This window comes from Microtus ochrogaster, assembly GCF_000317375.1.
Source record: "Microtus ochrogaster isolate Prairie Vole_2 chromosome 14 unlocalized genomic scaffold, MicOch1.0 chr14_random_3, whole genome shotgun sequence".
In the NCBI taxonomy this organism is placed as follows: Eukaryota; Metazoa; Chordata; class Mammalia; order Rodentia; family Cricetidae; genus Microtus; species Microtus ochrogaster.
In genome coordinates this window covers 236,690-261,384 of record NW_004949098.1, presented here as the reverse complement: position 1 = coordinate 261,384, position 24,695 = coordinate 236,690, and the positions used below count along the sequence as shown (strand labels likewise).

The following is a 24,695-nucleotide window of genomic DNA, read 5'->3' as shown; positions in this document are numbered from 1 at the left end:
TCACAGGCTCACTGTGGCTGAGGATGACCTTGAACTGATCCTCCATCCTCTACCTCCTGAGTGCTGGGACTATAGACATGCCCTACCCCACCGGGCAGTAAGTAGTCCATGCAGGGACTGGACCTAGGACCCTGGGTATGCTAGGCAAGCACTCTATCAACTGAGCTTCATCCCAAGTGCCCAGAGCATACACTTCTGTCTATCCATGTACTCTAAAGCTCTGTCACATGGTCTAACCTGGAGTCTGCTCACAGCCTTGGGTAGCAGGCCCATAGCATGCTGCTGGGAGCGGAAAGAGGTAGCAGCTGCAGGACACTGCATTGCTTACTGCAGGGCCCTTCTCATGTTCTGCCTACTTCTCTTTTCTTGTTTCCTTCTTTCCCTTTGCCCAGTGCTTCCTGGATTGGTCACTTTTGTGTACTAAGCCCTAAAGCTACAGACAGGAGTTGGGGTGGCTCTCACGTAACCCCGCAGAGGACCAGAGGACCAAGCCGAGCAGAAGGCAGTTCTTCATGAGTTCAAGGCCAGTCAGGCCTACAAAGTGAGACCCTGTCTCAAAACAAAAAACAAAGTGTCTTCTGGGGGCCGGAGAGATGGCTCGGTGGTTAAGAGCATATGCTGCTCTTCAAGAGGATGGAGGTTCCATTCTGGCACCCTAAATGCCAGCTCACAACTGTCCTGTGTGTGTGGGGGGCAGATCCTCCCCTGGCTTCCAAGGGCACTGCATACACTTGGTACACAGACATGCATAGATAAAACACCTACACACACAGATAAAATAAAACGTGCTAATAAAGATGTGAGGAAAGACATCTTGATGGAATCGTAAGACAAACGTATCGGTCAGGAATACCAAGCACAGCACCTGGGCCAGCTGGGGTGGGAGAGGGTCAAGGCTTCTGAAGATGCTGCTGCTGTGACGGTGGCTGGGAGGTAGGAGGGCATCCCAGGGGAGTAGCATCAGCAACTGCAGCCCAAGCAGCAGGCACATGGGAGGACAGGAGGGCTTTGATGGTCAGGGACCCTGGACCCAGAGGCGTGTTCAGGAGGCCCCCACAAGGTCAGGTGTGTGGTTGCCTTGTAGAATTGGGACCTGAAAGTCACAGAAGGGGAAGAGTCTGGGTGGAAATGAGGTTCAGAGAACAGTAGGGAAATCAGGAAAATGGGAAGAGGCAGATGATTGCCTGCAGGGTGGGGTGAGAGGAAGGTTAGAGGCTCCAAGTCTTCCAGCTGGAAAGGCCAGAGGGATGACTTACCACAGATGCCAGGGGACATGGTCTGCTCTTGACCACCCAGTACTCTCTTCCTTGATTCTGGGAGTAGGACATGCCATGTGCTCTCCTTCCTCCTAGCTGCTCTGGAGGGGACGCACACGGGCCTAATTCATTGTAGCCCTAGGGAATCATAGGAACTATCTGTATATAGAAGCTCTAGGCTAAAGCAACCAAATCTACAGATGCCACCCAAGGCCAGGGCATAGTGACTCAGACATATAGTCCCCACACTCGGAAGAACCGGGGCGATGAATTGCTGAGAGTTCAAAGTCAGCCTGGGCTATATCATGGGCTCCAGGCCAGCGTTCGGGGTGAGACCCTTTGTGACAGCTCTGGAGGTCAGGGTAGGTAAGGCCTGTCGCAAAACAGTCATACACAGGGAGTTCCCTCAGCTCGCTGGTCCCCAGTAGAGGCTTGGACTGAAAACCCATCTGTCATCTGTCATGGCTATCTGCCACTCCTTTGGAGAAGCAGTGAGCGCATACCCTTCCTGTTTTGGGGGGCAGACTCTCCTTGGCTGAAGTGTCCCTCCTAAAGTCTCCCTAGAGGCAGGACAACTTCCTGGGTCCTCGCAAGCACTGGGCCCTGAAACTTATACCTCCAGTAACTTGTTTTGGTTTGCAGGGAAAGACTCTGAGTAATTCTTCAGTGGCCAAGGCACATGACGGAAGGAGAGCACAGATTTTATTGACAGGACATAGGTACAATCACTAAATCACAGCAGAGGCTTCTTCTTCCTAGGTAAGGAGCCTGGTGGCCATTTTGTAGGAAGGACCCCTTTTAAATAAGTATTTTTAAGAATTCATGTGTACATGTTATATCTATGTGAGTTTATGGCAACAGAAAACAAATACATGATAACTCTGACAGAAGAAAGACAAATGAGACAGGATAGACCAACGGATACAAATACTTCAACTGAGGGGGAAAAAGGGAGTCAGGCCAGTAGGCAGAAAGTGGAGCGCACTAAGTGGTGGAGCAGGACATCCCAGCAAAGGATGAAGGTCCAAGAAGAGAGTGAGCCGGAGAAGGCTGAGGTCATCCTTCCTACAAGCTACAAGCTACTCCCTCCTTGTTTTCCCAGGGAGGGTGGCGTTGTCATAGGGCAGCCTCCCTCACCCTTCCAATGTCTGAGCATTTCCACCGCCTTGATCCACATCATAAACAGCTCCGGGGCGGCGTGCTTTGCATCACAACCTTCAAGAAGCACCACTAGTTATACGTGCTAATCTGCTACCAATTCTGAGAACTGGTTCAAACCCGGGTGATGAGAGCTACCAGGCTACCCAGCGCTGGGCAGAGACCACTGTAGGCAAACTGCTTAAGAGATGCTCAGTTTCTCTGTAACTCCCACTGTGCACAGCACCCTCTCATTGGTATTGCTGTTTGAGACTGAGACAAGGTCTCAGTACATGCACTCCAGGCTGGCCTCAAGTTCACTAGACAGCAAAGGGTGGCCTCAACTCCCCATCCTCCTGCCTCCATCCCCTACTTTCTAATCCCTGTTTCTACCAGCTCCATCCTGGACTCCTGCAGTAACGAAGACTCATAATTACTGATTCTCATTAAAGCATCTAGTTCCACAGAGATGTGTTCAGCTACTAATTTGGAAAAATGACTATTTTACATAGGTTAGACTGTTGGTGACTAATATATGTATATATAATTTTAATGATTTGTATATATTTTAATATTTATAATCTTAATATATCTGATTTTATTTTAGAACATGATTCATGAAGCCCAGGCTAGCCTCAAAGTTCTGAGTTTTCAGACTCCACCTCTCAAGTGCTGGGATTACAGATATGTGCCACCACACGCTACCTGATATTTACATATCCTAAAAGGCAACACTTGCAAATGGAAAGAAATGTTGAATTATTATTACAGCAAGACTTAAGACTGAAGGACTGTTTTATTGACTTTCGCTGTTGAGATGAGGTCTCACTGTGCATTCCTATCTAGCCTGGACCCCACCATGTAGACCAAACTACCTGCTCAGCCTCCCAAGTCCTGGGAGTAAAGGTGTGAACTACCGCTCCTGGCTGAGGCCTGGATTTTTATGAGTGTTTTGTTTGTTTCTATGTCTGTGCACCACATGCGTGCAGTGCCCACAGAGGCCAGTAGAAGGCGTCAGATGCCCTGGAACTGGAGTTAGAGGCAGTTGTGAGCGGCCTGCTGTGGAAGGTAGAGCTGAATTTAACTCAGGTCTTTTGGAAGAGCAGGAAGTACTTAAGAGCCGAGCTACCTCCCCAGCACTGCTGTCCTCCACCTTAGGAGGGTTGTTGGCTTTTTTCTGAGCCAGGGTCTCAGGCTGGCCTTGAACTCAAGAAACCCACCTGCTGTCTCCCAAGTGTTGAGATTAAAAGTGTTTGAGCATGCCAATCCAGGACTGCATTTTTTTAAATTTTATTGATTTTTATTGAGCTCTACATTTTTTCTCTGCTCCCCTCCCTCATTCTTTTGTTTTTTAATTATTTATTTTTAAAAAACTATCTTTTCTCATTTTACATATCAATCTCAGCTCCCACTCCCTCCCCCTCCTCCCACTCCCTTCACCTGCCCCCTCCTCAGAAAGGGTAAAGATTCCACTGGGAAGTCAACAAAACCTAGCACATTGCTCTGAGGCAGGACCAAGGCACTCCTGACTATATCTAGGCTGAGGCTGAGCAAGGTATTCCTCCAAAGAGAAGGGGCTGCACAAAGCAGAGACCAGGATTTATCCCTGCTGTTTGTACTAGATTTTTAGGAGTGTACTCTTAAAACTATAAATCTGCTTTCTGCATCTGGCCTTAGGCTTCCTCTTTGAGCGAGGGACACAGCCCCCAAAAGGCCTCCCTATTCACTCTTCAGAACAGTCCCCCATTTCTCTGAGAGGCTGTCCAGCTCACTCAGGCTCCTTCTGCCCTTCATGGGCCCTCACAGCACAGCTGTGCTGCTTCACAGCTGACCACACGGGCACTTTGTGTTTGGCATCCATCAGATGACACCTGCTTTGTCCCCTCACGGTTCTCACCTTACAGATGGCCAACACTTGGGGACCTCTGACGACAGGCAAAGAGCCAGTGTTCCCACTCCAGTCTACAGTCCATTCCTATTACAGTGTCTCCTGGACACAGAAGTGATGATTCGGCAGGTGGGTCCTTCAAAGCGGAATGAATGAAAATGCTGAGTTTCCAAAATAACAAACATCTATGGGCTTTCCAAAGCCTGAAGTAGCAACATAATCCAAGATAAAATGACAGTGTTTCAACAAGGGTAAGAAGACAAGTCAACAGAGTAAGGAGACTTCATCCAATGGTGTTGGGACAATCATAGCCTCATGTACAAAAACAACAAAACAAAATAAAAAAGATGGGCCCTACCTATCCTTAGATGCAAAAACTCAACATGCATCACAGATCTGGAGAGAAGCTAAAACAGCAAGACAATAAAGACACAGAAGTCAATATCTGTGAACCTAGGTTACCTGGCCTTTTAGATATAACCATAAAAGCCTAAATGATAAAACTAAATGAGTGGGCTTCACCAAAACACACGCTTGCTTGCTTCAATAGACACTACCAAAAAATGTAATGTCAGTACTCAGGAGGCATGTCAGGTGGCTTACAACCACCTCTAACTCCAGTTCCAGACGACCTGACACCCTCTGTTGGCCTCCATAGGTACCTGTACTAAAGTTCATCCCCATCCCAGATCCCACATCATTAAAAACAAGTATCTTTTTTAAAAAGGCAAGAGAATGAGAGAAATGATTCTAAGTCATGTAATTTTCAAGAAACATATACCCCAAATACCAAAAGGACTCTTGTAAGTCGACCGAAAAGAGAAAGGTGTGAGCGGGCACTTTCCTGAGTAAGAACACAAAGACGCTCGGCATCATCAGTCCTGGAAGGCATGCTGTCACCCCACAATGAGGCAGCACTCCATGCGCATGAGGCTGGCGATGAAAATGGCAAATTCCCATGAATGGATAAACAAAGTGTGTCACAGCCATAAAATAAAACGTTGCTTAGTCATAAAAAGGAAGTGTGGATACATGCCACAATCTGGATGAACCTCTGAACATGATGATGCTGAACAACAGAAATGAGTCACAGAAGACTACACACAGAGAATCAATTCACACGAGATTCATCATCAATCTATACACAAAGAAAGTAGATCTGTGGGAGCTTGGGGTGGATGCAGGAGACAATCGGGGGAGGGAAGAACAGGCTTTCTTCTTGGTGCTGGATATACAATCTTCTGATTTCATCAAAAAACTCTGACTTACACAATATAAATGGATGAACTAATATGCCTTATGTCATAGCTTTAGCTGCTGAAACAAACCTAGAGAAACCTTGAAGGGTGAACCTCAACTGAGTAATTGCCTTCATCAGACCAGCCTGTGAGCAGGTCAGGGAAGCATTTTCTTGATTCCTGATGGACGTGGGAGGGCTCAGCCCACTGGGGGTCTGAGCTAACTGTCCAGGAGCCCCTAGTCGCTCAGCAGGCAGCATCCCTCCAGTGGGTTCTGCTTCAAGCTCCTGCCGGGCTTCCCTTGATGACCGACTGTCACCAGTCAGCTAAAATAAGCCCTTTCCTCTCAAAGTTGTTTTTGGTCATGGTGTTTACTGCAGCAACAAAAAACAAATATTTTCTTAATGTAGGATAAAGAAATTGTTGGATGTGTTGTTGAAGACCTCATATAAGTACCGAATCCAACACTTTCTCAAACCATAAAGGATGGTAAAGATTTCTGTCTCCCAAGACATTAAACCCTGTGCCTGCAGAACTGTAGAGGGCCTAGGTGCTCCGGGTAAAGACTGACCTGGGCTTCTTGCAATGAAGCTCTCCAATTCTATACATCTCTGAGTTTTTCTTCCCTCAACAAATCACGCCTGGCGCTTAGAGCAGCAGCACCAAGTCACACTTGTCTTTGCTGCTGTGGTCTCCGTGCCTTAGTGCTGTCTGAAGCTCACTGCTAAGGTACGCAGAAGACTGGGACAGCCACACCCTAAACGTCAGAGGCTGTTCTCTCCCTGTCTTCTGGGTGAACTAGCTCCAGGACTGGGATTGACTCCCCATCCCTTCTTAGTACTTGGAACAGAGGAGAGGAAGAGCTAAAGCTCTTGGAGTGTGCACTGTTTCTCCATTCTGGGGTGCACGGTGGATCCACTTCATGTAAGGAGTATGCACTGTTTCTCCATTCTGGGGTGCACGGTGGATCCACTTCATGTAAGGCAGGGCTTGATTGGCTCTGGGACAGTCCCTGCCCTGGACACAGGAGCAGTTGGTCAAGAAAAGCTAAGACTTTTCTTAGGTGAAAATTGGTATCTCTATGGAGTTGAGAACAGGCATCATTTATCCTGAAATAAAGGAACTGGATTAGAAAAACAAACTTAAGTCGGTTTTATTTTTAAAGTGCTTGGGATTAAAAACCAAAACCAAAACCAAAAACCAGCAGTATGAAGACAGCGCACACCCGAGTGTGTGGGGTCAGGGATGCTTGAGGGGCCCAGGGGATGTGCATACAAGATGGATGAAAGGAAGGTCAACGTTTGCCAGCTTCAGAAAGACGGGACCAGACCAGAGCCGAGACGTCTAATTACTGCTTACAGGTTCCTCATAAAGGTGTTGACCTGCAGGGAAAGAAGACCCAATGTCATACTGCAGTTTCCACACCCCCTCAGTGTACGTGTCTCCAGTCCCAAGCATTTATGAGCTGCCCAGGGTCAGACGGCACCAAGTGGCAGCTAGGCAGAGAACCCATTTGTCTTCCATCCCTCACTTTAGAACACCTTAGGGGGAAGTCGGCTGGCCAGCAGATGCTAAGAGACAACCAGCTGATACTTACTAACCCAGCACACTTAGAGCTGGATTTTAATTATTTAATTATTGTAACTTGCATAAAATCCCAAGGTGTGGAAGTGTGCAATACAATTTGAAGTGCAAAGCAAAGGGCAGACAAAGAGACCCCGGAAAGCCGAGGGTCTGCCCACCTGGCTCATGAGCTCTTCCTGCTTGGCGGCGTTTTTCGAGAAGTCCTCACTGACGTCCAGCACCAGCACTGGCACATGTTGCAGAGCTTCAAAGTGGAGCCTGGAGCAGAAGGCAGAGATGCCAGGTAACGTCACTTTCCTACCACACTGACCACTCAGAGCCTGAGGACTCTGCCCACAGACGGTAGTTCTGAAAGACCTCAAGAAAACTGCCTGCAAAGTGAAAGGCTGAGACGTCTCTCTAGTCCTGCAACTGCTACTGAAGTCAACATTCCAACAACTGAAGTGAACATACCAAGCCTGAAAGTGGACAGGCAAAAACTAAAAATGTCAATTAAAATGGACATTTGTCCAGAAAGTTTCAGCCTTCCATCCTAAGTCAACTAGGATAAGCATTCATCACAGGGTACAATCTAGGGAAAAGGGAGGAAGGGAAAGGGGGAGAGAGACCCTACCACAGCCCTGGGACGCATGGGCTGTATTGGACATGACATCTAGCTGACAGATGTGGGGCACTTCCTCTGTGTCCTTGCGGTTCTGGGCTGTGAGCTCGACTTGTGCTCAGCGCGGCGGGGGAGGCCTCTGCCTGCCTGTTACTCACTTGGTAGTCTTGTTAATAAACCAGTCTTCATGCTGACCATGCAGCTGTTCAAGATAGGCCAGCTCAATGCCCTTCTCTTCTTCTCTGGCCCTCTGGTACAGTCTTTCCAAACAAACCTAAAAGACAATCCCCCTGCTGTTACATTTCTGTCTTACAGGGCCAAGCAATCCACAAAATGATGTGGGAATGATTTCTTATTAATAAAGAAACTGCCTAGGCCCATTTCATAGGCCAACCCTTAGGTAGGCGGAGAAAACAGAACAGGATGCTGGGAGAAAGAAGCTGAGTCAGTGAGTCGCCATGGTTCCCGCACTCCAGGCAGATGCAGGTTAAGATCATTCCTGGTAAGCTGGCTCGTGGACTACATAGAATAATAGAAATGGGTTAGATCAATATGTAAGAGCTAGCCAATAAGAGGCTGGAACTATTGGGGCCAGGCAGTGTTTAAAAGAATACAGTTTCCGTGTAATTATTTCGGGACATAAGCTAAACTAGCCATGTGGGTGGCAGGGTGCTGGGGACGCAGCCCCGCAGCTCTTATTTCAACAACAAAATATCTGTGTCTTCTTTGGGTACCATTGTTCTCTTACTCAGAGCACTGGTACCATTTTGTCCACCTCTACCTCAGACTGCTCTTCCTTGGAGCAGCCTCAGCTGGTTAACCGCAATCACCATTCTCCCCAGTCAGTCACACTGGGGACCTGACACGACCTTTCTTCTTCCCCCTCCCAACCACACCAAGAAGCCAGGAGAGTCTAATCTCCAGCTGGTTCAGTCCTCTCACCTCTGCCCTGGTGCTCAGGCCTCTCAGCCAGACATTCCAGAGCCTTCTGCCTCTGTGTCCTGGAGGTGAAGAAGGGCATGAAGAGAGAGAGCCAGCCAGCTGTCATGTGAGAGCTGCAGTCTCTCCATCCTCTGCCCACCCACAGGTAGTTGAGAGGCCGCTCTTAGGTAAGGCACATTACAATTCTGGCAAAAGCCTTTTTTCCTCCCAGTTTGTCCCTCACTCCAGTCTTCTATGGTACTTCTGTCCCTGCTTAAAATACTTTGCTCCATAGGCTCTTTGCTAGCTACAGACAAAACCACAGGCTTCAAAAAGTTGCAAATTTGCTGTCCTCTTGCCTCAGCTTTCCAGATGCTGGTATTACAGGCATATACCACCATGCCTGGCTTGTGAGTGCCATTCTACTTATAAAGTGGCAAGCGATTGAAAACATCTTTCATACTAACTGAAGCATCTGCATGGGGTCAAAGATAACATGAAACAAAACAAGCCGTGACATTAACTCCCCGCTCCCTTCCCCTTGCAGAACTCGAGTCTGCCTCTGCCTACAGTCTGAGGTTCTCTGCTTCTGAGGACTGTGTCTCCTTCACCCCTTAGACGACATTGTCCTCACTTTCCTTAGCTCCCCCTTGTTCACTGCTTAGGCAGATTTGGCCTCCTTCCTATGGGATAGGCCAAGCTCCTTCACACCGCAAAACCTATGCTGCAAATGTTTGTTTTGCTTGAACTGCCCTTGTTCCTCTTTCTGCCTGGCCAAACATTTCAGTATTCAATGTCAAGTATCCTGAAAGTATGGGTAGATTAACCCACTGACTTAGGACTCTTCCCCCTTTCCCTTAAGGAAACAAAACCATGCAATCAAATTTGCTTTAGACCACTCCCCGTTTTATTTTAGTTTTTGAGGTAGTTCCAGGTCTAGTGCAGGCTGACCTGGAACTCTGCCGTCGTCTTTCCCAATATATTCCTGACTCCAGCGTCTCGACTCTCCTCACTCACAACCACTGTGATTATGCTCTAAGCAGAGTTTATGCACATATCCATTCTTTCCTCTATCTTCTGAAATGTATAAAAGACACGAGCTCTTCCTATTACAAGCGGTGCAACTGCCTCCTCAGAAGCTAACCACGTTGCATTTCCACAGGCAAGCAACTTCAGCTAAGTTACTTTATTTCCTCCTCTGAAAAATACTGTCTGAACTGGAGTAAATGAATATTAAAAAATATATGTAAAACCATGTTTTCAAATACATGCAAAGACAGAACAATTCTTGCAAAAGCTATTTATAATTATCCACAAACTGCACACAACCATTGATACTAGCCAGTTAGCATTTCCCTTTTTACTATTAATTTGCCAAACTAAGCAAACTTTTCTTCCCTTTAAAGTCTAGACAAAGGGGGGCTGGAAAATGTACCATATTTCTTAAAAAATGAGAAACTACATGGAGGAACAACAACATACCAACTAACAGATGGTAGTAACTGCCAGCTATAACCAGCCATATTCCATCATTTTGTTAAAAAAGTAAGAAATCCAGGCAAGAACAGCAGAAACACCAAACTAACCCAAAAGGATGAGGGTAAGAATTAAAGCAGCAACAAATATCTGAAATATGGTATATTAATAATATAAAATAATATTAAACCCAACCTTGTAGACACTGAGCATTTGCTTTGACAGGAGATACAGGCATGTGGGGTAGTGATAACTACAGCTATCTTCAGTGTACCTGTGCCCCTGTGGCACACACCTTCACGCTGACCTTTGAAATTCATGATCTGCCTCTACCTCCCAAGTGCTATATGTGCATACCACTATTACTGGTTGATTTTTTAAATTCAGTTTAAATTTAGGGAAATTTCAAGTTTACAGTTCATGAGAAAGCCGTTAATGAAATTGTATGTGAAACTTTGAGGCATCGTTTTAACAGGCAACTTATCGAGAAACAGCTTGGGGGCTGGAGAGATGGCTCAGTGGTTAAGAGCATTACCTGCTCTTCCAAAGGTCCTGGGTTCAATTCCCAGCAACCACATGGTGGCTCACAACCATCTGTAATGAGGTCTGGTGCCCTCTTCTGGCCTGCAGGCATACACACAGAATATTGTATACATAATAAGTAAATAAATATTTTTTTTTTAAAAAAAAGTCTAGACAAAGTCCTACTTTGATAGCTGGCATAATTTTAATTTACTGACATGGTTTCCTTTTTATTTTTATTTATTTATTTTTGGGTTTTTTTTTTTCAAGACAGGGTTTCTCTGTGGTTTTGGAGCCTGTCTTGGACTTGGTTTTGTAGACCAGGCTGGTCTCGAATTCACAGAGATCTTCCTGCCTCTGCCTCCCGAGTGCTAGGATCAAAGGTATGTGCCACTACCGCCCAGCTACCACCCAGCTAAAGTTTTTTGCTTGTTTGTTTGTTTTTTGGAGACAAGGTTTCTCTGTAGTTTTGGTGCCTGTCCTGGAACTAGCTCTTGTAGACCAGGCTGGCCTCAAACTCACAGAGATCTGCCTCCCAAATGCTGGGATTAAATGCGTGTGCCACCACTGCCCGGTTTCTGGGATGGTTATAATGATTTTACTTATGTATGTATGTATTGTATGTATGTTTCTTTTTCCAACACAGGGGTTCTTTGTAGCTTTGGAGCCTGTCCTGGAACTTGCTCTGTAGACAAGGTTGGCCTCGAACTCACAAAGACAGTTTTTGTTTTGAGACAGGATTTCTCTGTGTAACAACCCTGGCTAAAAATAAATTAGTTTATTTATTATCATCATTATCACCATTATTTTGGTATTTTTTTTTTTTTTGAGACAGGGTTTTTCTGTGTATCCCTGGATGCTTTAAAATCGTTCTGTAGATCAGGCTGGCCTTGAACTCAGAAACCTGCCTGCCTCTGCCTCCTGAGTGCTGGGATTAAAAGCTTATGCCACTATACCCAGCTAACAAATTTTTTTTTTTTTTTGGTTTTTCGAGACAGGGTTTCTCTGTGGTTTTGGAGCCTGTCCTGGAACTAGCTCTGTAGACCAGGCTGGTCTCGAACTCACAGAGATCTGCCTGCCTCTGCCTCCCGAGTGCTGGGATTAAAGGCGTGCACCACCACCGCCCGGCTAACAAATGTTTTAAAACATCCCACAGGGCAGTTTTATCCTGGCCCCTTCCTTTCAGTCCCCACGGGGAGCACACACCAGAATGTACAGGGGAAAGATGTGTGGGTAGAAGTGGGAGGGCAGGGACGCTGGCCAAGCTTCTCTGACCTGCTAGGCTGTGACTGTGGAAGGGTCTGCTCACTCAGGTGGCACTTGTTCCCATGCAGCCCCTGAGCACTGTGTCCATGATTCACTGTCCTACACAGGGATGGGAATCCTGAGGCACACGGCCAGCTTCACTCTCTCTTCTTGACTCCAAGGGGTAGCGGAACACAGGTCCAGCCATTTCTCTTCCAATTAGTATCATTAGTGTGAGTGCCAACTTCCTTGAATTTAGGAGAGGACAGGTGGACAGGGCCTGGAGCCTGTATCACAGACTCTGAGGTGTGTATTTGTCAGGAGTCTGTTGTGCTAGGCACCGGCTTGAACCTATGTCCTATATATCCTCTGGCATTCCTGGGTTCCTGTATCTAACAGCACTAAAATCTCAAACCAATCCCGAATAAATTATCCTTCTTTAGTCTATGTTAAATTGCAGCAATTCTTCAAGTCTCATTATATGAGATGAAATACTTCAACTAGTCTCCAAAGGGACAAACCAGCCCTGGTGACAATCACCATTACTAACAGCACCCTGTCATTTCATACAAAGGGCATTAAGAAGGAAGGTAAGGGAGAATGGCTTGCTTTAAGGATCCCTGGCAGCCCTGCTTTACTCTCGGCTCCTCCCACACTACTGCCCTGAGATGACCACACTATTCCTCTGCCTCTCTGAGAATAGGTTAGGTCAACACTGTCCCCTCTCCCAGCCTCAGCCTTCAACCCATTTCTCAGTCCGGTCACCTTATGACGTCCATGGGAAATCTAACGCCTCCTCTACTCTGCTCGACTCCACCGCATCTCCTCCCTGTCTACTCCATAGCACCTCCCTGCTAGAGAGCCCTCCTTTCCCACAAACTCTGCCTCAGCGCATCCTGCCATCCTCTGTGAGAAAATGCTCATCTTTCACTCAGGGACTACCTTCCTGTAAGCCACCTGTCTCCACAATGTGTCTCTTCTTATTTTTTGAGACAGGATCTCACTATGTAGCTCTGACTGTCTTGGAACTCACTATGTAGACCAGTCTGGCTTTGAATTCACAGAGATCCGCCTGCCTCTGCCTCTCGAATGCTGGGATTAAAGGCATGCATCATTTATGCCTGGCTCACAGTATACCTCTTCTATTTCTTTTTTTTTTTTTTAAATTTATTTATTTATTATGTGTACAACATTCTGCTTCCCACACACCAGAAGAGGGCGCCAGATCTCATTACAGATGGTTGTGAGCCATCATGTGGTTGCTGGGAATTGAACTCAGGACCTCTGGAAGAGCAGTCAGTGCTCTTAACCTCTGAGCCATCTCTCCAGCCCTCTTCTATTTCTCTTTAGCAACAAGGACCACTGAAAGCAGTCAGGCAATGCCAAAACACTTCACTTCACAGAAGAATCTCCTCAGCCCTTAGGCCTTACTAATATCTAGTTCAATTTTATTTAAACCCCAAATTTCATCTAGAATTTCTTACTCCCTGCTGTGATTTGCATTACAATCCAGGAACTTCCTAAACTATACCAAGAGTCCTGATGGGGCTGGCAAGATGGTTCAGCAGCCAAAGGCACTTGCCAAGCAATGCTGTGGAATATTTAGCTATGTAACAATGTATTACGTTTATTTATGCTGTGGAATATTAATTTAACTGTGTAAGATGTGTTCCATTTGTTTATGTTCCATTTGTTTAACAATATAAGGACAGGTGTGAAATCATGTAAAGGTGTGTTCCATTTGTTTCACCTTGTCTGCCTAAGGCACCTGACTGGCCAATAACTAGGCAGAAGAGGGAGAGGTGGGGCTGGTGGGCAGAGGGAATAAATAGGGGAGTACAAGAGAATGAGATACAAACAGAGGGACAGGCCTGGAGTGAGAAGCCAGGCAGCCACCAGCCAGCCAGACACTGGGGGAAGCAGGAAAGTAAGACGTACAAAAGGAAAGATAAGTAAAAAGCCCCAAGCCAAAAGGCAGATAAAGAGTAACAGACTGATTTAAGTTAGAAGAGCTAGTCTGAAATAGAAGCTAGGCTGAGCATTCATAACTAATAAGAAGACTCTGTGTCATGATTTGGGAGCTGGTTGGTGGCTCCAAAAGAAAAAGCCTGGCACAAAGCAGCCTGGTGACTTGAGTTCCATCCCTGAAGTCCATGGAGAGGTGACACCGCGGTTGTCCTCTGACTGCCACACAAACACTGTGGCTTGTGTGTACTCATGCACGTAGACACACACTGAACACACACACATACACACCAAAGATGAAGAGTTGTCAGAAGAGGAGGGAGGAGGAAATGTATTAGAACAAAGAAATGCAGCCAGGCGTGTGGGGCATGCCTTTAATCTTAGCACCTGGGAGGTAGAAGCAGAGGCAGGTGAGTCTCTGTAAGTCTGAGGACAGCCTGGTCCATATAGTGAATTCTGGAACAGCCAGGGCAACATAGTGAGACCCTGTCTCAAAACAAAAATACACCAAACCAACCAAATACTCCCCCCAACAAAATAAAATAAAAAAACTAAAAAACAAAAACTTAAAAAAAATAAAAAGAAAGAAAAAACGTACAAACAGCCCCAGCTGTACTCAGCAGCCTCTCTCCTAGCTGCCCCTTCCTTCTAGTCCTCTCCTTGGGGCCCCTGCAACATGACATGACTCTCCCACTTGTTCTCAGCTCCATTCAGGGTGCCTCCAGGCTCCCTTCTGTCCACAAGCTCAGCCCCAGGCTGCAGCTGGCTTGCTTTCTGCAACGATGGGCATTCTTGGCATCTGACCATACCTGCGACAGCAGTAATAGCAGTCTCTCTCTCTATCTCTCTCTCTCTCTCAAAAAAAAAAAAAAAATGCTTTGCTTTGACTTGGAATCCTGCCACTGAGAGTCTTTCAAGAGTTCTACTTTACAGACAAAGACTCCTTCAGTAGAAAGCTCACCAGGATCTAGCCAAGGTTACTACATCAGCATGAGCCACGGGCCAATGCTGTCTCCAGAGGTCTCCTGTCATGACATCATCCCATGGGCCAAATTGGTTCCAAAGTTCAAGCTACAGAATCAGAGCCAAAGTGTACACTGCAGCAGTCCTTGTGCCTGAGGACCTTCTCAAGGACCAAAGTGTGGGTTATAAATTAGGACGAGGGAGGAAACATTCTTTCCTTCCTCACATCCTGGTCAGAAAACAGAAGGGACCACTGAAGTCTCACATGACCTGACATGCAGCTAAATAAAGCAGTTGGCTGCAGGTCTTAGTGTCCGATCTGTAAACCTGGAGCTGTAAAAACATGGCCTAGTGTGTTTTGGCCTGTTTCTCCACCAAGAGGGCTATGTCTACACACAGGCAATTGCTTGAACATACTGCTGCAGCTGCTGAAGGCCCCTGGGAGATGGGTGCTTGGTGCTGGAGTACCGGTGAGGCCCACAGACTAAGAAGCTTGCAGGAGTTCATCTCCTATGTTTCATGTAGTTCTGACATCTAAGTTTTAAGTTCGCAGTTACCTGGGGAGAAGCCTGGAGATATATGAAGCCATGTAACAAGAGCCGGTCTGCAAACTCGTGCAGGAGAAAAGAATGCCAGTCCTGATAGATGTGCCATTCGACGTCACTGAGGGAACCATTTTCAAAAAGGTTCTTTGCAAAGATATACCTGTTTGGAAATGTTGAGTGGGAGGTTGGGGTGAAGGAAGAATGGGAAGTGGGATGAAAGACAGAAGAGGGAGAAAAGTAGAAAAATCAGTAACTGTCTTGTTCACGTTTATCCAAATCACTTAACCATTCTAGCTCCTATCAGTCCTTAGGAAATCTGAATCATTTAAAAAAAATTTTTTTATTATTTGTGTGTGTGTGTGTGTGTGTGTGTGTGTCTGTGCACATGCATGTGGGTGTTTGTGCAGGCCAGAAGAGGGCACTAGACTCTCTGAGCTAGACTCACAGGCAGTTGCGAGACATCAGATGTGGGTGCTGGGAATAAAGTCTGGATCCTCTATAAGAGAAGCAAATGTTCTTAATTGCTGACCATCTCTCCTGCCCTTGGAAATCTGAATTCTCCAGCTCCTGTCCCGCTCAGCACTACAGGATTAAATAGCACCTGACACAGGCCCACACGTCAGCTCACAGATGGAGCCCACTACAAGGAAAGGGGACTGTAAGAAGGGAAATGAGCCAAGACACACACCATGTACATGGAAACCTGACCAGAGTCCCCACCGCTAGAGCACACTCCAGACAAGCCCAGGTGAATGCAGGGTGAAGCCGCCCTTCCCCACTGCGTTTCGAAATGAGGGCTTCGGAGTCTCGAGCTGCTGAGCCATCATGCCTTGTAGCTGAGAAACAGGGAGAGCCTTCCCATGGTATTAGCTCTGGAGCTGACTTCGACAAGACCAAGAGCACAGTCTCCCCTCCAGAGAATACTGGAGCCTAGCTAGCTTTCCTCTGCTGAGTTTCCAACCAGAGCAAACAAGGCTGAAGCTGAACTATCAAACTAACTTCCCTCTTTGCTCACTTCCACAACAGAAGGAGGATCCGGTAAATTGAGAAGTCAGAGCTGTAGACACCAGGGCTTCAAAAGGGTCAATTCTACTTTTTAAGCTTGATACAAAACACAGTTTACATCCACAACAATGACCTCCAGTTTCCAAGGCAACCTCAGCAACTGGCCATTTCTGGGAAATGAAATTCAAACTCCTTGTGTGAACGGCTCAGGGAAGTGCAAACTGCAAAGTTGTGAGCGTCACCCTGAGGAGAGTGGTTTTCAAAGTGACTCTGAAAGGTCTGATCTAGTGCTGCTTCCACAAGCCACGTCGCTGTGGAAAGCAACCTGACTCGCAGCCCACGGCAGGGGATGACTGCATATCATACTTGCTAAGTACTCAGAAGGGTGACTGTCACTCAGGAGCCAACAGTCCTAAGTCACTGTAATTGCTCTCCTAGGCCATGAAGAAGCTAATTTACAAACCCCAAAAGTGAATTTGCCCAGACTAGAATGTTTTATCTACAGCTCTCTGAAGGTGACAAACAGGTGACTTTTGTAACTCAAGTTTTGAAAAATGCTGACAGCTTCTCCAAAGACAGCAAGAAGACAAAAGTTCTATCTTGCAAATAAAAATGACCAAGTCAGCCGGGCGGTGGTGGCGCACGCCTTTAATCCCAGCACTTGGGAGGCAGAGGCAGAGGCAGGCGGATCTTTGTGAGTTCGAGACCAGCCTGGTCTACAAGAGCTAGTTCCAGGACAGGTTCCAAAACCACAGAGAAACCCTGTCTCGAAAAACAAAACAAACAAACAAACAAAAAGACCAAGTCTCTATCAGGGGCTTTTGCTCTCCTGAGGTAGGCATTGCCCCTGTTTCTCCATAGCAGGTGGTAACGGGCAGAAGGGGAAGTGGGGGTAGAACACAGAGAGGTAGAACAGGGCTAAAGGACCTAGCAATCCAGAACTTTGTTCTAAAGCCACACTGCTCTTTCTGTTAAGTTGATCAGAAAATACTTCCACTTCTCCCTCCCTCAGTCACTGCCCCCTGAAATACACAACACACTTGTGAACACGTATGCAATCCTTGGTGAAATAGCATCCTCACCGGAACAGGGACTAAGGACTAGTGTTGCCCTAGGGAACAGCCTGGTGCCTGAGTGCAGGAGATATTCAATAAACCTACACCAATCAAACAAATAAAGGAATGAGTTTTCCCCTTTGGCACTGGGGCTTGAACTCATGCCTTAGGCATGAAAAGGACCACCGAGCCATACTTCCAGTTCCTGGAATACATTTCTAAAGGAAGGGAAGTCTAAATACACTTGAGATTAGAATTTACAGCAGGTCTTTCTTCTACCTGAAAATGTTCCCCTTCGGTGAAAGTAGCTTCAATGGTGTAACAACACAACTGCCTACTCCTTTACAAGGAAATGTCAAGACCCAGAGAGTTTTTAACTCATTTCCACCATGAATGGTGCCATGTGCAAGAAGGCAGAGGTGGGAGGATCACCTACGAGTATGGGGTCAACCTGGTGACACTCAGTTCCAGGCCAGCTAGGGCTACAGCTGGGACCCTTTTTAATCAAACAGCAAAGCCCCTGTAATTAAGAAAACATGTCTATTTCCCTCTGAGAGGATTCTCACACTAAGAGGCTAGAACTTAAAACAGCAAGTCTGAATGCCTCCAAAATCCTACACGGTTCATGTAGTTCAACTTCCTAGCCTGGGTATGGCTCAAGAGAGGAGAGAGAAAGACAGGCACACTTGCAGTGGAAACTATCTAAATCCTGGAGCCCAACCATCTCTACAGTAAACATTTAACTTTCTAAAGAGCAGACTCCTCCCAGGCCCTGGAATGAAGGATTGCTGCATGGCACTGTTTCTTCCACATATCTCGGGTGATTCTCAAGTGCAGTCAGAATAGTCATGTCATTTACAAATGAACTCTCCCCTCCTTGTTCGGAGACAGGGTTTCACTATGTAGTCATCCCTGTCTGACTTAGAACTATGTAGACCAAGCGGGCCTCAAACTCACAGAGATCAACTTGCTTCTGCCTTCCAACTGCTGAGATAAAAGACATATGACAACATGCCTGGCCTTGAACTTTCATTTAAAAAAATTATATTATTGCTTTATGTGTATGGTGTTTTGCCTGAATGTCTATATATGCATCACGTGTGTGCCTGGTACCATCAGAGATCAGAAGACTGTGTTGGAGCCCTTGGAACTAGAGCTACTGATGGTTGTGAGCTGTCATGCAGGTGCTGGGAATCGAACCTGGGTCCTCTGGAAAAACAAGAAATGTTCTTAACTGGGGAGCCATCTCTCCAGCCCACAAACTCTCATTTTCTAATTTCAGGAGGCTTTCCAGTAAGAGTTGCAACTAGTTTACTTAACTTGGAATTAAACCGATAGCCAAGTGTTTCCAGAGATGGAGGCAGATAAAGATACAGAATGTCGCATCTTGAGTCATGGGGCTCAAGGCAGATAATTTTCTCACCAAAGTCATTCAAATTCAAACTCTCCATAATGACCAGATCCAGGCATCCCATGCCTTGTCTGTTGGTGGCCTGAGCCCATGCCTGGTCTCTGGAGCCCGAGGCCCGAATGAGCATGCTTTCCCAGAACAGATGGACTTCCTTCCCAACTGGCTGCTAGACTTTACTAAAAGCCCTTCACAGTTTACTCCCTTAGGTGGCTATCTGTGGTTGGCAGTGTTAGGTCTTACCTGTCACTGTACACAGACCTCTCAAAGACTCGCACGGACTTCTCTGCCTGTAGGAGTCTCCCTGGGGGGGCCTCCAGCTGCACTTTCAGACGGCTCAAAAAGGAGAGCGTCTGGAATGTGTAGGACCATCGCGCTGGCTCTTGGTACATCATTTGTAGCAGGTTTCCAAGGCCTTTGGAAGTGCTGTCCTAGGGGAGAACGTAGAAGAGAAAAATTTCCTAGAAGGTGTATTATTTTATAGGATACACCCCACCCTCTACCGTTCCTCAAGAACATTCAATACTTAATGTCAAAAATAACCAGAGGTTTCCTTCCGCTGAAAACAAGGGAAAAGATAGGACTTTATGGCTTAGTTTAAACTACATAAGCAGGGAGAACTGTACAACCTTGTATGGTAAGAACCTGACAAAGATGACACAACATACCCAATGAGAGACACAACAGGGGGAGCAAAGCAAAACTCACACACAGAACTCCCTCACACAATACTGGACGTGTGGAGTCTGTCTGTCACCTACACAATCTTCTACTTTAATACCATGTTGACTTTCAAATTCCATTTGTTATTATTTTTCAAACTTCTAGGCAGATAAGAAAGAGAACAATTACTTGAGTATCTAAATAACCAATGAATTAAACAAACTTCTGTGTCTTTCACAGAAGGATCATATTTTGTTCAAACGAAGCCTAGTTCCTTCTTTATTCTAGAAACCATGAAATGCAATTTGAAATACCAATTCTGAATGTTCAAGTGGGAACAAATGGTGGACATTAGGGGCCCAGATTTACTTTCTAGGTTCAGTCACTGATTCAATGCAAAGTAATTTTCTTTTTCTTTTTTTTTTTTTTTTGAGACAGGGTTTCTTTGTGTAGCCCTGGCTGTCCTGGAACTCACTCTGTAGACCAGGCTGGCTTTGAACTCACAGAGATCCACCTGCCTCTGCTTCCCGAGTGCTGGGATTAAAGGTGTGAGTCACCACCACCTGGTGTAAATTTTAAGCAAAGCACCCCATATCTTCATTCATTCATTCATTCATTCATTCAATCCTTGCTGACGGAAGGCTTGTGTGGACAAGGTACACTATATAGGCTGGGTGCTGTAAGGAGTGGAGAAGGAAGTAATACTCATTTCAGAGGTTCACTGGTTACTTCATACTCCAAACAGCTTCCCGGGGTGAATAATATTAGAACCACTTTACAACAGGGAAAATCCTCTGAGAGGCTAAGTAACTTACTTGTTCAAGTCCCATGGGAAAAACAGGGAATGGGGTTCCACTTGGGCTTTCTCTAGCCTCTTCATTCTAACACCTCTCATGAAGATGAACCAGATGCAGCAGGGGACTGAAGAGGCCACAGTGTGGAAGACTAGGATACACAGAGCTAGACTAGGTCAAGCATGTGACAGACCGTCAGTCATTGTGCTGAGAAGAACTGAAAGAAGTTTCTGACAAAGAGTATCATTGAGTTTAGAAGCAAACGACAAGGAGAATCTTCTCACAGAAAATGCAAGCATGGCTCAAATGTGTCAACAAAAAGACAATAGTATCTATAAAATACAAGGGCTGGACAGATGGCTAGTGAGCACGGTGATTGTCATGCAAGTACAAAGAGCTAAACTTAAACCTCCAGAATCCACAATCTGGCACAGTAGCAGGCATAGCCTCTCGGAGCAAGAGGAGGGCAGAGACAGGAGGGTCCTTGGAAGCCCTGGGCCAGCAGCCTGCACGCATTGCAGTGTTGAACAAAAAGACTGTCTCCAACAAGATGGAGGACAGGACCTATACCCAAGGTTGTTCTCTGACCTGTTCATATCAGTGAGGCATTCTCTTGACTCTTGTTGAGATATTTGTTTTTGTTTTCTACTTTGGACAAGAGCTTTCTCAGCATAGAGACTGACTTTTGTTCATTTTTCGGCTGCAATATATATATATATCACAATATTTTTAGTATATTTTAATATAATTTTGTTTTATAGTATATAAATACATAATTTAAAACGGTGTGCACATATATGTGCCTGTTTGTGTGAGTGCACTTGTACATACCACCATCACACACATATAATTTAAAATAATAATAAAAAATCTTTAAAGAAAGAAATGAGGAAAGAAAAAAAAGGAAGAGCAGGCATGGATTCACTGTATCAAGAAAAAAAATTAAATACAGGAGTTTTCCCTTTAATTCCAATAAATGAAAGAAGACTCCACAAAGACCCCCCAATGGGAAATAAAGCAGTACTGAAATCTACAAATGTAGAGCAGAGCTGACGTGGGATTCTGTGAACATGCTTTGTTACCATTGGTTAATAAAGAAGCTGTTTTGGGACTATAGCAGGTCAGAATAGAGCAAGGTGGGAATTCCAAGCAGATAGAGAAGGAAAGAAGGCGGAGTCAGAGGAGATGATATATAGCCACCAAAGGAGACAGATGCCTGGGAACCTTACCAGTAAGCCACGAGCCTCTGGTAAAATACAAAATAATAGGAATGGGTTAATTTAAGATGTAAGAGTTAGCTAAAAATATGCCTAAGCTATTGGCCAAACAGTGTTATAACTGATGTAGTTTCCGGTGTGATTATTTTGGATCTGGGCGGCTGGGAACAAACAAGCAGCCTCTACCTATACAAACCCAATTAAAATGCAAGGGGAAATCACAAAGAAAGTCAGATGGAATAGAAAAAAAAATCGCAAATGTTAATATTCATGTTTCACAGTTAACAGAAAGAGGAGACTATCATTTTCCCATGTATTTGAATCTGGGCTACATCTTCAATGATCACTAAACCAAACCTAAGACATTTGCCTTCGGGCCGGGCAGTGGTGGCGCACGCCTTTAATCCCAGCACTCGGGAGGCAGAGGCAGGCGGACCTCTGTGAGTTCGAGGCCAGCCTGGTCTACAAGAGCTAGTTCCAGGACAGGAACCAAAAGCTATGGAGAAACCCTGTCTCGAAAATAAAAAAAAAAAAAAAAGAAAGAAAGAAAGAAAGAAAGAAAGAAAGAAAGAAAGAAAGAAAAGACATTTGCCTTTTCCTAAGAAGTCTAAACTGATTCTGCCCTACAAACAATTACATCTCAGCACTGATGAATCACCTCAAACTTTATAAAAATAGTCTTCTTAAAAGTTGACAAAGCTTGGTGTTGTAGCACAGGGAAGGCTGAGGCAGAGGACCCATGTGAGTTTGAGGCCAGCAGTGTTACAAAGCAAATTCCAGATCAGCCTGGTAACCGAAGACCCCACCTTTAAACAGAGCAGCAGCAACAGTCACGGTTGTCTCACGGCAAAGGGTACCAGGAAGACTTAAGAAGAAAGCTCAGTGTTCATTGCTGAGAAGAAGTGAGCACCCGTATTATTGTCAGAAGGTCTCCTTCCACGGGAGTAACAGAGGACTGGATACTGACCTTAGAGGGAACTTCAGCCAGGACAGAAAAGAGTCATGACCACACACCTGCAGTTATTTAACATTCCTCTGCAAACTCTACTCAAAGCAAGCAGGAAGACAGAGATGAATTATGAATACTGGAAAACTCCTCTAAATGATTCCACTTAGAGGCAACTACTATTGTCTAAAAGCCTGGGCAAGGGACTCCATATGAGAATTGAGTCATACTGTTCAAATACAATCAACTGCTTCCCATCAAAACAGCAATAAGGGTTTGAAAAGATAATGAGGATGAATATCATTAACAACACAGCATACTTCTACGCAGGAATAAAAGAGAGCACTACTGGAACAGTGAGATTTGTCTAAAAAATAAAATGGAGTGGGAGAGATGGCTCAGAGATAACAGCACTCGCTGCTGCCCCAGTGGACCTGGGTTTTATGTCTAGCATCCACATGCCAGCTCACAACCATCAATAGCTCCAGTTCTAGTTGTGATTAGAGACAATCAAATCCTGGCTAGCCAGTCCAGCTGAAAAACCTAGCTTCAGGTTTAATGAGACACTGTAGTAAGGAAATACAGCAGTGACAGAGGAAAACAATACCCTGTTCCGGCCACCACATGCCTGTGCACACTCACATATGAATATCACACACATGAGAGAGAGAAAGGCAGGCAGGCAGCCTTTAACACCAAAGGTAACACATGGTGAAGAAAAATGGACAAATTTGCTTACATAAAAACTAAACCAGGCCTGACAGTGGTGATGCACGACTTTACCCCCAGCATTTGGGAGGCAGAGGCAGATGGATCTCTGTAAGTTCAAGACCAGCCTGGTCTACAAAATGAGTTCCAGGATAGCCAGGGCTATACAGAGAAACCCTATCTCAAAAATCCAAAAAATAAAACCAAACCAAACTAAACCAAAAAACAAAACAAAACAAAAAAAAACCAAAAAACCAAAAAAAAAAAAAAAAAAACAAAACCCAAAACAGATAGGTGTGATGGCACATGCCTTTAATTTCACCACTCAGGAGGCAGAGTAGAGGCAGGCAGATCTCTGAGTTCAAGGTTAATTTGGTCTACAGAGCAGGTTCCAGCCCAGGGCTACGCTGAGAAAACTTGCCTCAAAAAACCGAAGACTAAACCAAACAAAACAAAAACAACAACAACAAACTAACTAACTAACTAAATTAAGGGCTGGTGAAATGGCAAAGCAGATTAAGGTACTTGTTGCTAAGTCTTAAGACAAGAATCCAAACTCATGAATCCAAACTCCATGGCCTGCATGGTAGGAGAGAAATGACTCTAGCAGGCTGTTCTCACCTCCACAGTTATGCTGTGGGACTTGCTGTGGGGGACACGCCGTGGGACATGTACACCTTTCCTTTCCCCACCAGACTGTATCATAAAATACCATATATAGGGGCTGGAGAGACAGCACCTACATGACAGTTCACAACTGTCTATAACAAACAATAGAAAAAAAATCAAGGGACAAACGGGCAGCCCATTAAGTAATAATAACAAAGCAGTTATGACCCAGGATGCAGAGTGCTTGCCTAGCGTGTGGAAGTCTGGGTTTAATCCTTAGTCCAATAAAAAAAGAAAAAGAAAAAGAAGAAGAAAGAAGGCTGGAGAAGCACACACCATGTTCTCACGAATCTTACCTTCTCTTGGGCATCTCTTTTTTCTTAATCCTTGAGCTCAAACCTATATTAAACTATCTTCACCAATTCCTGACACCCCCCCCCAAAAAAAAAGAAAGTAAAAGAAAAGGAAGACTGGGAAATGTTTGCTTTCTAAGCACGTGGACCTGAGTTGGATTCTCAGAACCCACAGGAAAAAACAAACAAATAAACAACAACAAAGCCAGGTGTGGTGCAGGGTGTGACAGTCTGTGACGCGATCCTGTGAAAGCAAGAAGACCAAGAAAGAGCTCAAGGTAGCCTAGGCTACAAAAGACTGTCTCAAAAGGCAAATAAACAGACTGGTAAGGTGGATCAGTAGCTAAGAGCAGCCAAGGAGTGGAGAACTCAGCTCCTAAAGTGGAGCAACCAAGATTTTGTGAGTCTATTTTAAAATGTCACTACTTGCTTCTGGAATACTTAGAAAAACATACAATCTGTTCCTAATTTTTCTAAAATTTTACAAATATACATCTGCATACCTACAAGCATATAAACTTGCATGCCTGACTGGCAAAACATACCTCCAATCAGCATAGCATGCCAGCCACACAGGCAGCATCGCTCTGGATGGG

At 45.4% G+C, this 24,695-nt stretch overlaps 1 protein-coding gene across 2 annotated transcripts in view; it reads right to left on the bottom strand.

Annotated features, from left to right (window-relative positions):
• Positions 1–6,647: 6,647 nt before the first annotated feature.
• Dguok (deoxyguanosine kinase) overlaps positions 6,648–24,695 on the bottom strand; it is a 30,922-nt gene continuing 12,874 nt past the window's right edge. For both annotated transcript variants that reach the window (XM_026788004.1, XM_005364654.2), the window contains 5 exons: positions 19,053–19,240; positions 15,354–15,501; positions 7,863–7,978; positions 7,262–7,361; positions 6,648–6,901 (listed from right to left, as the gene is read on the bottom strand). In XM_026788004.1, coding sequence (XP_026643805.1) covers positions 6,875–6,901; positions 7,262–7,361; positions 7,863–7,978; positions 15,354–15,501; positions 19,053–19,204 — 543 coding nt within the window. In that variant the 5' untranslated portion in view covers positions 19,205–19,240 and the 3' untranslated portion in view covers positions 6,648–6,874. The remainder of the gene's footprint in view (positions 6,902–7,261; positions 7,362–7,862; positions 7,979–15,353; positions 15,502–19,052; positions 19,241–24,695) is intronic.